At 45.3% G+C, this 15,463-nt stretch overlaps 1 protein-coding gene across 1 annotated transcript in view; it reads right to left on the reverse strand.

Moving 5' to 3' along the window:
- Positions 1–6,215, reverse strand: part of LOC144119227 (fatty-acid amide hydrolase 2-A-like) — an 81,080-nt gene extending 74,865 nt beyond the window's left edge. Inside the window, exon 1 of the mRNA XM_077651899.1 lies at positions 6,027–6,215. Coding sequence (XP_077508025.1) covers positions 6,027–6,215 — 189 coding nt within the window. The remainder of the gene's footprint in view (positions 1–6,026) is intronic.
- Between the last annotated feature and the right edge of the window lie 9,248 nt (positions 6,216–15,463).

The raw sequence follows: 15,463 nt of genomic DNA on the forward strand, positions 1-15,463 counted from the left end.
ACGTGCAATGTAGCAGTTGTATTGGCCAACCGCTGTTTGGGAGGTGAACCGCGCTTTTAAAATATCAAAACGACCGGTAGAAAGCGTCAAAGAATCGAAGGCGCTACTGAAATATCTCCCCTATATCTTCTGGCCCCATAGAGGTATCGTAAAAAGAATATACTACGTCCATGACCGAATAACTTGCTTCCAGTTAAAGCCTGTAAGGCGTCTTATATGATTGGGAACGGGTAAACGACGTCCTATTAGTGCGTTTAGCCGTCGGTATCAACAAATATCCATCCCGTTCAATATTTATTTGTGAAAAGATATACTAGTGAAGCCATGGAAAGTTCGAATGGGCACAGAATGTTAGCGTCCACGAAGTACATGATCGTACTTTTGTTGAGCTGACGATGTGCTGATGACAATCTTCGGAGATGCTGTCAGACTGACTTCTGTTGGCCCATCATAATGGAATATCCACTGCGTAGGAGCCTACGTCCATGTGTGATTCTCAGAGGAGCTACTATTTTTTTGCAGAAAAATGTACGTGAGACAAGTGGGGCGTTGCATTCATTATAGATTAAGACAACATAAAACTTGCATGAAAAATTATGAGGACCGCAACCAAATGCCTAATTTCTCAGAATGCACACAAAACAGGAAACAAAAGTGCAGACCGTTGTTCGATAAGTCCATTAATTACAGAACAAGCAATGGCAGTATCATGAATGAATTTATCAACCCCAAAAAGTCATCGCATTGGGTGACCTCTGCTTTTGCGCGCCTTTCTTGCATTATCGAATTCAGAACAAGCGTGCATGGAAGGGCATCTGAACTGCAAATAACATCAAATGTCTTTCTTAGTTCCACACTGCACCTTTGTTTCATCTGTAACGCATCAAACAACGTATACTCCTATGCAATAATGAAACTATTAAGCATAGATGAAAACCAGAGCCGTGTGTTTCCATTTGTGCCTGCGCCCTTGTCTTTTTAAAATGAGTAAAACGCATAAAATAAGCCTTCTTGTGCGAGCTATTGAACGTGCCTATAACCAAATGTCGAGTAACTAAGGTCAGCTATCCCACACATGGTTAACACTCAGCGGTCAGAGGAAGTGCTGCGTTTTTCTTGTAGCCGATTGGGGCAATGTTTTGCGTGCCTTGTTGCTCTTGGCAGGTAATGTCGAATCTAACCCAGGCCCCAACACTATCGAGGATGTGCTGGCTGAACTAAAAATATATCCGCCGGTCAAACCACGCTCATTTCCGAAATACAAGACCTCAAAACTCAGGTCAATTCCACTGAAGTTTCTATAGCCGGCTTGACTAAGCGAATGACCGATCTAGAGGCCCACCTCCAAGTTTTTTCTGCTCTTCAAACCGATTTCGAAGCAATAAAATCTGATAGTGCTGGGATTGCTCGACATTTAGACGTTCTAGATGCGTGAATTGAGGATGCAGAAAATCGCTCGCATCGCAATAATCTTATATTCTATGGCATTCCCGGCACTAACCCATCAGAAAATTTTGCATGCTCTGAGGAAACAGTCATCAAACATTGCTGTCAGAACGTGAATATAACAATTCACCCTGAGAACATTAAACATGCCCATCGCCTTGGGCGTTACAAATCTAACCACACTCGACCAATCATCGTCAAGTTTACTTCATCTAAAATTGAAGATGTTCTATTATCGAATGGTCATATGATTAAGGAAACTAACTTCTGCGTCGGCGAGGACTTTTCACTAAAAGTACGAAAAACGCCAAAGCGCCCAGTCGCGTTCGCTAAAGAAAGGGCAACAAAATTTGCACTGAACTTTAAGACACTGCATATTGGTCCCGAGCGCTACGTGTTCGATGAAACCACGAAAACAGTTAAAGAACTAGTAACTCGTCGCTCACAATCAGATTAGCAATTCATGAACCGTCTAAAAGCCGTACGAAGAACGGTTATTTATCTAGCCGCTGGCTCTCCGTTATATACGCTAACATTCGTAGTTTTATTCCTAAGCGTGAACTTATTTCCAGCTTTGATTCGTCATCAAGCAGCAACCTACTTATACTAACTGAGACTTGGCTGAGCAGTGACATAACAGACAATGAAGTACTCACTGATCTACCAAACATTCAAATTTTTCGGAAAGACCGTAAAGATTCACGAGGAAGGGGCGTACTCATTGTTGTCAGCCAAGATTTATCATATTCTCTAATACAAGATTCATCCGACCTCGAAATGTTGTGGCTAATCTTTCACGCAGCATCTAACACAGTTTTACTAGGCGTTTGGTATAGGCCCCCACATAGTATCCAGGATTTTTTCCGTCAGCTTAATAACGTACTAAGTCAACTGTCCACAAAGCATCCTAAATAACATATCTTCCTTTTCGGCGATTTTAATTTTCAGAAGGTTGACTGGCATAACCAGCCCGCACCTATAGCTAACAATGAAGAAACAAGGGAATTCCTAGATTTTTGCAACAACCTCAGCCATACTAAGGTAATACTTCAACCTACCCGCGTAACACAGAACTGTGCAAATATTTTCAATCTCTTATTAACCAATCACCCAGACAGCGTACAGCCCATTAAATACCTACATGAAATAAGCGACCACAAAGTAATACACGCTGACCTTTTCCTTACGCCAATCCGCCGCCGCAAATACCATAAAACCATCCGTCTTTATGACAAAGAGAATTTTAACACCATAAATAAAGAACCTAATGCGTTTTTTTCAGCGCTTCTCGTCACGCTTTCAGTCCCGCAGTGTTCAAGAAAATTGGTTGCTCTTCAAAGACAAACAAGAAAGCCTAATAGATCCATCCCCCAAATTAGTTTTCGTTCTAATTCACAAAATCCATTGTTCACCAAAACACTGAAACGTTTGGAGAACAAAAAGAAGCGCCTTTACCGTTCAGCCAAGTCTCAGGGGACGCACAGCGCATGGGTAAAATATCGTGAAGCTAAAAGATCATATTTCGCCACTATTTCTAATGCCAATCATACCTTTTTCACTCGGACCTGCCGAATATGCTAACTAGTAACCCAAGAAAATTCTGGCAAGTTATCAATCCGCATCACGCACCATAAATAATCCTCACAGATGAGTAAGACACAGTTTTCACTGGTGCTGAGTGCGCTGCTATTTTTAACTCTGCCTTCTCATCTGTATTTACGAAAGAAACTGATATACCGCGATCATTTTCAGCACCACCTTATATGATAAATTATGCTATGCCACCAGTTGTCTTCACGTCATATGGCATTTCGTCCCTAATTGAAAGCCATGAAAATTTCATCTTCATCCGGTATTGACAATATTAACTCAAAGTTTTTGAAAAATAACACGGATATTTGTGCGGAATTTTTATCCTTACTTTTTCACAGTCACTGTTATCAGGTCAACTACCACGCGATTTGAAAAGCAGTAAGGTCGTTCCAGTCTTCGAATCGAGTAAAAAAAAATCACCGCTTAACTACCGCCCCATTTCCCTTATCAGCGTGCCCTTCAAACTCATGGAACACGTCATGTACTCTAATGTCATGAGCTTCCTCGAGTGTCACAAGTTTTTTCATTCTGCGCAACACGGTTTTCGAAAAGGCTTCTCATGCGAAACAGAGCTGGCCATTTTTATTGATGATCTGAATGCTAACCTTGACCCTAACCAACAGACCGATGCTATCTTCTGGACTATGCAAGAGCGTTCGACAAGGTTCCTGACAAATGCTTACTACTAAAACTTCCATATTTGATGCTCGCCTCTAATATCTTTAAATGGATAGAATTCTTGCCTAACCGCTCACAGAACGTCACCGTCAACAACCACAACTCTGATCCTATCCCAGTAAAGTCAGGTGTCCCGCAAGGGTCTGTCCCCGGTCCGCTTCTGTTTCTAATTTATATTAACGATTTACCAACGCATTTATCTAGTAATATTCGCATGCTCGCCGATGATTGTGTAATTTACCGCAAGGTTAATAACGCGTTTGACCAAATATCTCTTCAACACGACCTTAGCCGCATTCAAGAATGGTGTGCCAATTGGTTAATGGAACTTATCCCTCAAAAATGCAAAAACCTTGTACTTCACGCGTCGCCACAACCCACTTTATTTCGCATACGTCATAGCTGACGTCCCTGTACACCCGGTTCTCTCATACAAGTACTTAGGCATTACCTTGTGTAGCGACTTGTCCTGGAGCACACACGCTACGAACATCATTTCATCCGCTAATAAAACACTTAGATTTTTAAGACGTCATCGCCGCCATGCTCCTAAACATGTGAAGTTATTAGCGTACAAATCCCTTGTCAGAAAAAAATTAGAATATGCCTCACCCATTTGGATCCAGCACCAAGCTTACCTTATAAATACACTCGAATGAGTCCAAAACAGAACAGCCAGATTCATTGATACATCATATTCTTACGACATCAGTGTGTCAGCGTTGAAAGCTGAGTGCGACCTAATGCCCGTATCATCTCGTCGCCGCATTGCCAGCCTTTGCTTGTTTCATAAATGTTTCTATAGTTCACTCGGCCGCGCACCCTATATCGTCCCTCTAGCCGGCATATCTCATCGCACTCGTCATCCTTTTCAAGTTTCCCGACCTCGTGCCCGAACTACCACCTTTGCAGGATCATTTTTTCCCGTACTGCAGCAGACTGGAAGTACCTACCGAACGACATCGCAGCCATCACGTGCTCATCCAACTTTGCCAATAATGTTATCAATCATGTTACGTTGTGTTAACACTTTCTTACTAAAATATATGTACCCACCTCTTATGTAATACCCCTCGTGGGTCTTTAATGTAATAAAATGAAATAAAATCAAAAGGGTTAGACAACAGAAAAATAGACAGGAGGAGAGGAAGGTTCCAGTAACGAAAATGAGATATGAGGACTGGAAAACGCGACCGCCTATTTACACCGGTTAGGTAAGCGGGGGGTGCAGCCGAGGGGATGCGGGCCTTAAGTAATATGAATTACTTCCACCCAGGACCCATCAAAAGCCTAAATACTCAGCATCGACTTAGTCAATATGATCCTCTTTCCCCCATACACGGGCAAAGAACGGGCGTGGCTACACGAGCCCGCACATGTGTGGGTGCGTGACACCGTCGCGCACGAAATATCTGCTGCCAACTTATGGCCATACGGGGCTCAATCAAAAACAACACCAAGGCAGAGTATGCGATCTAGCTCTCAGCGAACAACAGCTTGATAAGCGAAATGAAGGAAGATTATCTAGCCTTTCAGTATATTGCCGCGATTATTTGCAGTGCTTGTTCGTTTTTCAAATCTGCCGCCACACCACCTTATCGCTTTCTTTGCGACACAAGACGCGACTACATTTATCTCGATTGATCGCAGCCAGGCAGAGCTGATTCTACGTTGTTCCGGAACGTTCTAGTAACTTTGCATGCTTTTTCTCGAAAGTTCGCTATCAGCTTTAAATTGAGCACGGCCGACAGCGGCGGGCCGACAGCGGCGGGCATTCTGTTCGACGACCGCCGAGCACGCTTATCGCTTCGCCGCCGCCGAGTGATTCAGTCCATTTTGGGGGAGAGTCAGCCCAATAAACAATTTTCTTTTAGAAGACCCTTTCGTCCGTCTTCATCGCTGCTTCGACTGCCGTCACCACTACGTGACTATATGATCGAACGTATGTTTCATGCACTATGTCAGAGGGTTCACCTCCCTCTTGTTCTGAAAACCGTCTTTCGTCTAATATGTTTAGTCGTTCATGGAGGCAATTTGTTTCAAACACCATGTCTGCTAAGTACCCAAGCTAGCGACGGCCGCCGCACCGCAGTCTTTTGTTAAGAATTTCTTCGGTTACACTATTACAGCGGTAGTGCTATACGGCACGTGCATTGCAAGAAATAATATTGCCGGCGCAAGGTCCACGCTCTCTTTTTTCTGATCCCTGCCGCCGCCTTCTCGTATGTCAACGCACGGTGGCGCGTGACGTACGCCTACATAGCCCCCTAACCCACACGCACGCGGCACACCCTAAGTGACGCACTCACCCGTCCGTGTCTTATGGCGTCCGCTATGACCACTGCTGGGGCGAGGAGCAATGGGTCGCTCGTGGGCGGGATGCGCTGGCTACGGCGTCCGAGGTTGGCCACGAACAAGAGAAACTCAAAAAAGCGGTCCACCAGGCGCACCAGGAGTTCTTCGGCGAATGGGCGCACTTTCGCCATAATACCGGCCATGTCGATTCCTAGTGGGTGAGAACGAAGGAATTTTCAGGGGCAGAACACTACACTGCCAGAGTGTCCTGATTCAGGCAGGCATAAAGTTCTGGGCAGTGTACTCCTGATGGGTACGTGAGGAGGAGACTGTGCAGATTATATAGAGTCGCAAGGTTCACGAATTCGAAACTGAGAACTTTCCACTCCCCAGTGAAGTGCTCGATGAAGCTTGACCATCGGGCGCCAGTACTGGGTACGTATTAAAATGGGAGCGGGCGGGTTGGAGCGGGCAGCTGTCTCGGCTGGATGTGTGGCTCCGACGTTCATGTCGTGGCGAGCGATGCGTAGGCATACGTGCAGCAGCCCGGCTATCAGAACATCTGTTGTACGCTGCAAAGCATTTGCTATATTTTAACGCGTCAGCGTTAAGGAGCTCGCGTCGCAGAATGGCCGGTGTTGGAGTTGGCGTTGTCTGCATTGCAACACGGGAACCTCTGAATAAAAAATATTTTTGAGGTAAGGGGAAGCGACCCCAAACCTTTGAGATTTCGAGGCGAACACGCGCAAAATACGCTAAGAAGGCTCTTTAGTTCGAACTGAAAGAAGTAAACCTTGTGTACGTGTTGTGGTCTTACTTCCTCAACTGTCTTTTTTTCAATGCTTTTAGATAAGAACCATTCGAAAAGTTAGGGAAACATTTAAGTCACATTACGTGCGTGAAGGCGAAAGCCTTGCTGTCGCCATAAATAGCCGTCGTGGCGGAGTGGAAGCGTCTCCGTCTCGAACGCCAAAGGGACCGGTTCGATTCCCTGCCTAGATCCCGTGTTTATTTTATATACAGCGTTGATGACGTCATTGGATGGACAGGTGAGGCGGCAGTTTCTGAGGACGCACAAATCCTGCGGCGCCCACTCATTCAAGTCGACGTTTATTTCTCGCTCTTAGTGGTACAGGTATCACTGGGAGAGAGAGGGCGCAGGGAAAAAAGCTGCTTGAATGCAGCTTTAGAGGCACCCTACGCCCACATTGGTGAGGCAAAGTATTGCCTCAGTTGTGCACAAAACAGCTACAGGTGAGGCAGTCGAACAAAACGTAGTCTCAACATGAATGAAATATTCGCAGTAGCACTATTTAGGATTACAATCCCAACAAAAAGCATATAAATACTAGAAACAAAAGCACAACAGTATCGAAGTGTACAGCATAAGCAGAATTCTCCCGCGTTATAGTTTTATTAACAGTTCAGAGAAAGTTCTATTTAAACGTGTAAAAGTTCTAGCTAAGAGAGACAAAGACTGGCAAAGCGCAACGGAACTAGGACGAGTAGAAGAAACACGAAACACAGGACAGGCGCTGTCCTGTGTTTCGTGTTTCTCCTACTCGTCCTAGTTCCGTTGCGCTTTGTCAGTCTGTGTCGTAGCAGTATGAACCAACTAGCCCACACCAAGGTCCTCTAAGAGAGACAAGTAAGGCTCTAGTTGCTGGATGCAACGGACGCTGGACAGATCCAGGCCGCGAGTATAGGCCATTAAAGGCTTTCGCCTTAAAACAACCGCGGCGCGCCACGGAGAGGCACGGACCCACGCGATCGCCGCCTTGGCGGTGGAGCTGCGGTTGCTTTAGAATAGGCGCGTTGTCTGCTACTCTGAGGAGAGCAGCGAACGGTGGGTTGCCTGCATACAAAAACGTATTTAAGGAATACGAACGTATTTTTCGCCTTCATCTCTTTTGTAACAATGAAACAAGACGGTTTAGTAGCATTTCTAACCATAACTTTATCCGGTCACGTTAAACACGCGTTTGAAAACAGTTGCTAGTCTCGTTGTGACTTCCTGGCTGTGCAAACTTTCGGGGAGAGAAGGAATTGTGTGTTCCGACAAGGGAGCTTAAAAGCTCGTTCTTCGGGCTTATTTAGCCAATCTGGATGCATGCTGGGGCAGGTTAGTGTCGTAAGCCTCCTAAAACCCAGTATTGGCGTCTTCTAAACGTCAGATTCCATATTTAACGAGGAGATTTTACGAAGTAAATGAGAAATTGCACACGGGCCGAGCGTCAGAAATTTTGCTGGTGTTTCAATTAGTTCTGAGAATTTCAATCACTCAATCTTTTATTCCTTAACACAGTTGGGACAATAAACAAAGGAAAAATCTAATAAGGTGCTTTTCTGCTGCAGTTGATGCTGCAAGGTCAGCACAAAGGATCCCGCTCTTCGCGAAGTTTAGTGTTGTTACTGCGACTTCAGCCATGACGAAGCGGACCTGCAAACTACACTTCGCAGCCGCACATTACCCACTGAACTATTTTATCGAGCCAAACTATAAGGGCGCAAGCGGCACGTTGTGGTTCGATTTCACTATGTGGAACCACGGCAAGAAGGGCTTCCAGTTTTGGGCGTGGTCTCAAACCAAATGCTCATCCTCGAGCATCCTGCCCTTTCGAACGCCAGGTGTAGAGCGCACGCGAACTTATCATTACAAGGAAATTCAAGCAGTGAACACCCGTACCGGCGCGCGGCTAGGAGACACGCCCGGCGCAGACGATGCGAGCCAGCGTAGACCAGATATGCAGCAAACTGATCCCGTGGCCAGGCACAGCCAATGGGTTTGTTACAATGGACGTGGTACTGACAAAAACATGGGCACAGCCCTTAAGATGGCGCTCGCGTCTCTCTGAGATTCAAGTGCTAACAGGACTGGTTCCGCATCCCAGGAGAGAGTTTTCCAACTGTATTTATTGATAAGCGTTGGTGTTTGTGTACTGGTGCGTGCGTGAGTAATACGCTAGCAGCGCTGAAACACGTTGTCGCGGTGTCCTCGTGCCCTTCAATCCTTTTAGTTCCAACTTGCCATCACAGTCCGGCGACGAGCATGTGTAAGAGCAATTTAATGGCAAAAGGACCTAGAGCCGCACCAGTGCTTTTGATTTTATTGTATTCTGGCAGAACGTTTTGAGATCATCGGCCAGTAGGTAAGCTGAATCAAATTGATCACGCATTTAACTTCACCATTGGAAGAAGGTGATGCACAGACCTTCTCCTGGGTGCAATGAACAGAGCAGTGGCCGAATAACGACCAATCTGAATGCGATATTAAAGCGACAACTTTAGAGTGCAGTTTGACAGAAGAACCGCCATCGTCTCATCGGCGGCGTCAAGCAAAGAAACTCGTGTTACACATGGATCTGTGGGATGCCACTGAATAGAATCATGGCATGCAGCATGAATTCAAGGTCGTCGTATGTCCCAAAACATATCACTTCAAAAAGTAGAAGATGTCCCCTCAAAGAAAATTTCAGTTTTCCAGTGGCGGTGGCCACTGGAGACCCCCCCCCCCCCCCCTCGCGACCTGATGTACACCGGTCCTCCAAGCGATAACGCACGACCAGCATTAAGTGCGCGCCGCCTTAGTTTCATATGTGAGTGCGGAGCCTGCGTCGAAAAGTACAATGTTCATGTCTGCGAACTGACATGCAAACAAGACAGTAGGGCGCTGAAGGCACCCATTAAACCTACCGCGTCATATACTTAATGCTGAGCTTAGGTGTACTCCGAATTTTGCATGCAGCAATACCTTAGATGTAGGGCAGCCGCCTCGCGTGCAATAGGGCCGGGGTTGCATTGCCAATACTGGATTAAGAAAAAAACGCATGTCGACAGACTTGCACAACCATGCATGGAGTGCGGACTGATTTCGATGACAAGAACCGACAACGCAGTCCTCACCAGAAGAGGACTTCGCCACCCTGGTATAGAACTTGGCCACAACCTCCTATATGAATAAGATCTGTTGAAACACGAAGGAGGAATTTTGCTAGAAAAACTAGCCTCCCTGTATGCGCAAGGCCTTTTCACCTCGAGCGCACCAGAAGTGTACCACAATAACAGACCGATCAGCTTAGTGTCGGTAGCATATAAGGTTTTTAATATGAAATCGCTAATAGAATCAGGACCACGTTGACTCCAATCAACCATATAACTAGGCATGCTTTCATAAAGGGTACACTACAATAGACCGTATTCAAACTGTCAATCAGGTGACAGAGAAATGCTCAGAGCATAAGAAACCCTACTCATATCCTATTTATCCTATTAACTGTACCTTACTCGAACACACCAAATGCGCACAAATGTGAAGGCTAACGAAAATGGTTCAGTTTAAGTTAAAGACTGCGCGGCAAGCCGAGCTGTGAGAAGAAACATTATTGGCGTAGCGTTAAGAGTCACTAAGATGACAGAGTGGGCCAATGATCAAACACAGGATAATTACATCTTAGTCGAAATTGACAGAACGAAATTGGCTCAGGCAGGGCATCTAATCCGAAAGCAAGATAACTGCTGGTCTTTAAGGGAACGGACCGAATTCCAAGATAAGGGAATTGTCGCAGGTTGCGTCAGAAATTTAGGCTGGCGGATGAGATTAAGAAGTTTGCGGGGATAGGGTGGCCGCAGCTGGCACATGATAGGGTTAATTGGATAGATAAGGGAGAGGCCTTTGTCCTGCAGTAGGCTTTATGGCGACCGAGTGAGAAAGCTACGGCTACTACCGAAAGCAGAAGTTTCGACAGCCGTCGCCCTAGCTCAGTTTGTAGAGCACCAGACACAAAATTCGGAGGCCGTGTCTTCGGATTCCGTCGGTGGCATGTGTTGGGTTTTTCTTATCTTTTAAATAATTACCCTAGTAATCTTTCATTGATGAACAACACAAATTATTTAAAATATTCCTCAATGGCGTTTGGTTTCGGTCACTGTTGGCTTGCGTCATGTATGTCAGAACAAGCCTCTCCATCCCTTCCCGTGTCTGCTCAATATCTAATGAAGGTCTTGATTTTGTGAGTGTTCATGCCAATGGAAGCATAAAGGGGTTCTCGCACAGCTTCCCCCCTCACGATTCGATCACTTTCCTACGCGACGCTCGCGGTAGTATACGACGTACTACGTCTGCCGCTATGGACGAGAGTGGCGGTGAAGAACACTCACAGGATTCAGTTACATTACGCGAATGCCCCGGAAAGAAGAATGGACAACCGTCGTTGTACCTCAGACGTGAAATTTGGAGGCCCTCGGTTCCGATCCCACCTGCGGCTTACGGTTGTCTTTTCTGCTTTCTAATGAGTTCTCTTTAAATTAATTACCCTATTTATGTCCAATTAATGAAAACCACAAATTAATTTTAACAACTCCTCTAGGCCCGATGCTAGTCGTCAGCGTATTACAACTATGAAACAGGCACCTCGTTTGCGAGTTCATTATGTGTAAAATTACATATGAAATTACATACTAACCTGCTTATGGCCTCAACAGTTGCTGTCTGTAATGCTGTAAGAGCGTCTATGTGTTCCTTTGCAAGGGAAACAAGAACAGTGTCGGTCAGCGCATAGCAACAATGAAACAGGCAACCTATTTGCAAGATCGGTAACAGATATATAAATAACAAAGGGCTCGATATAAAAACTTCTGGGACTGTGGCTTCGATTGCCGCGAAATCTCAATGAAACCTGGAAATCGACACATATCGACGCCCAGTGTAAAGGTTTATTTAGAAACTGAAAAAAGTCGCGAAATCGCAGCGCTGAAAATTTATTTATCAAAAGAGTTAATTATCCAGTGAGTGGAGAACCCTGTTTGTCGCAAGTGCAGAATTTAGAATGTCAGATAATTCTTCAAGGACAGTTGTTCCTTTCCATGGTTGAAGCCATGCTGGCAAGATCATAGTACTCTGTACACATTGTAAGAATTGGTCATGTAAGAAGTAAATGTTTGTCTAAAATTTCGCCAAATCATGGCAAGATTGAGATTGGTCTGAGGTTATACATGATCTTTCTGGAGCCTTCCTTGTAGAGAGGTCTATCTTAAACTATTTTCATTGAAGTCGGTATTACAACCCAGAAGATTATGCTGCTTAAAGGAGAGCTCAAAGGCCACTAATAATTGATTACAAATTCGTGCGCATGTCTCAAACCGTACTGCCGCCATGACCTGCAGATTTTCTACGTTTAAGAAAATTAGAATCAACCTCAGATCACTTTCAGTAACGTTAGAAGAGAAAGTGAGTTGCATCGCACTAGACTACATAGGACAGTTGGTAGGTGGAGTCCGAGCTACTGAAGACACAAGCGAAAACAAGCTGATAAAATCGTTTGCTGTGCTCTGTGCGTATTAACAACTATTCGAGATAAAATAAGTTTAATTATAAACTGCAGCTCCCATTGCTTTCACACTATATACCAATCTTCATCTCTCTATGCTGTTAGAAAGTTCATCGTTAAATTGAGACTAGAAATGATAGCGCTTATTCATTAGGATCATGAGAGTAAAACGGTTTATTTCTTGTACAAATTTCAGTCGCAGTTCAGGGCAGTTATGAGTGCGTTTCAATCGAACCCAGAGGAGGTATTTGTCTTTAATAGCCTGGAATTAGTGCGGGTGGCATCCAATTACTCGTAAAATTTCGTTGCTGAAGTTTCACCATGCGTCACCCTCTTATCCGCGAGACTCACCTGTGTGAGAACCAAAAGCTTCAACAAAGCTATTATACAGATCATCGGGAGCACATTCCACACAAATGAATTCCAATCATGCTTCGCAGTTCGCTCATCAACACGGCGATAATCAAGTACTGGTATCTCCTGCTGGCTGAGCATTGAGGCCAGGTGGCTGCACCAATCCGTTAGCGAGAAGCAGAACAGTGATGGTCAGCCAGCATAGCATCAATCACAGCAGACCGCGTGGTCATTTTTGAGTACTGACTATTGGGTGATCGCCGTAAGACGCGACCAGTTGCCCCGATTAGAAGTACTCACGTTTTGGGTTGCAGATTTTAGTCTCTAGTCTCTATTTCTATCAAGTGTATAGAAAATTTGCGGCCTTGTCATTGCGGGGCGTAAAGTATCGATATTTACATCGTCCATTATTCACTCGTGTTCTTAGCGGAAGCACGATGACATTGCGGAACCAAGCTCAGTAATAAAGATTTATCCGTTACAGCACGCATGGCGGTAAACTGTGCAAATAAAGGCAGCCAAGGTGAACTCAAGTGCAGCGCACCTAATTCGCCTTTGCTAAAAGCAGTAATGAATTCAAAACCGTTTCAAGCATCTTTATCAAAAACAGCGTTTGCTACTCTTCCTCCTTGTGAACCAGTGCAAGGAATCCTTTGGTCACGTGGAATTGAGAAGTGCGATAATAGGTGACGCAGCATTCCCTCACTTGAACACAAAGACGTCAACAGCTGAGTAAAGAGGGAGAGTTAGAGCAGATAAATGATCTCAGTGCTTCCTTATACTGCGGATATTAACAGGAGAACACGACAGTGCAACGAAGCCATCACGGTCCAATAAAAACTCAGGATTTGAATCCAAACCGCAATTTGAAGATTTTGGGGATACTTATTAGGGCATGAGCGAGCTCTAATGTGTCCCTCGAGTGGTTCGTCTTGTACACGTTGACATGGGCATTTCATTCTTTTTTACAATTGCAATCGTTATATGGAAGAACAAACAACACATGACCTTCATGCAGACTGTTCTAAAATATGCTTCCGTGATTCTAGAAAAAATACCAAGAGCTGTACACAAAAGTAATAATAATAATAATTGGCTCTTTGAGGAAAGGAAAAGGCGCAGTATCTGTCTCATATATCAGCGGACACCTGAAGTGCGCCGTAGGGGAATCGATAAAGGAGGGAGTGAAAGAAGAAAGGAAGAAACAGGTGCCGTTGTGGAGGGCTCCGGAATAATATCGACCACCTGGGGATCTTTAAGGTGCACTGACATCGCACAGCACACGGGCGCCTTAGCGTTTTGCCTCCATGAAAACGCAGCCGACGCGAAACGCTAAGGCGCCCGTGTGCTGTGCGATGTCAGTGCACGTTCAAGATCCCCAGGTGGTCGAAATTATTCCGGAGCGCTCCGCTACAAAAAAGTAAATTTTCGAAATGAGTTACACGGCCAGGCGGACGCTAACAGCGAGACAAAGTGTCGCCGTAACCTGAGTAAAGAACTAAAATTTATTAGCCCTCTATTTACTGCATTTAGCGTGCGTGCTATCTAAAACTTAGTCAGTGGCCCTCAAAAGCCATTATATATTGTGGAATTTCTGTTACGCACATGTGTCCTGAGGTAAGCACGCCAAAGATTTCTGCTAAAACCCTGCAGTTAAGCAATTGACAATGCGGTACTTCCTATTCGAATCCTTTCTGGTGAAATATATTTCGGGCGAGTTGGTTACGTACTTCCATATTAACAGCGCAACGACGGCACTAAAGAAGAGGAGTACACGAGAGCGCTGTTGCGTCATTCCCTTCTCTTGTGCCATCTTTGCGCTGTTAATATGGAAATTTGTGGTGTGGCGCAGCTCTTGCAAACGTCACTCCGCCTTCTCAAGAATACGGAGTTGCAGGCGACGGTGATAATGTTTGTTTCTGGCCAGCGAAACCAAAGGTCACTGTGCTGGCGGCGTGGGGCGAGTGCTGTTTGTTTAAGCGATTGCTTCTGGAGTGCGTGATAAGATGTGGTGGTCAGTTCAGACTTGGCATGCGGTCAAGCGCAGCTATAAATTTAGAACAGTCCCTTGTAACTACACATTTTTTTTCAGTCGAAACACCATACACAACAGATAAGTCACATCAGAAAGAATCCTCAAGCCGAGCGCCGTAATTTGCACATTCGTGATTAGACTGATAGGTATGCAAATTGAGACGTCTATATCTCAGGGCACAGGCGCGTGACTAGAATGGAACACAAAGTAGAATAGTCTTTGAATGACCCGACCTCTAAGCCTTCTGTAGAAATGTGCAATTTTTCGCACTGTTAGTGCCCGCCTTGCCGCGTAGCCCATTAACGTGAATGAGTTTTGTGTGCTACTCTTGAAAATTTTTTAAAAGATTAATAAACCCTCATTTCCAACACACAACAACAAGACCATAATATAAACCCGTACGGACGTGCCGGACGAACGGACGTAACGGTGGCCTGTCTGACTCGCAGCACAAGGGCCAAGGTTTGATACCTGCTAATTACCACAATGTCAAGGCGTTTATTTGAAGCACAGGTCGGTTGGTCTTGGTTGTCCGGCGACACGACGGGCACACTCACAGGCGTCGTTCGAAAAACCCAGCTGCACTTCGTCTGCTTCTTCGTTGTCCCGCTTGAACTCGTCCGCTTCTTCGCTGCGCTGCGCCTGTCGGTCCCATTACAATTACTCTCCCTCCGAAAAAGGAGCCATCCTGGCGACTTACGGAGAGGAGAGGATGGGCGGGTCATAGTAAGGCTTG

The sequence above is a fragment of the Amblyomma americanum genome, chromosome 2, assembly GCF_052857255.1.
Source record: "Amblyomma americanum isolate KBUSLIRL-KWMA chromosome 2, ASM5285725v1, whole genome shotgun sequence".
Classification (NCBI taxonomy): Eukaryota; Metazoa; Arthropoda; class Arachnida; order Ixodida; family Ixodidae; genus Amblyomma; species Amblyomma americanum.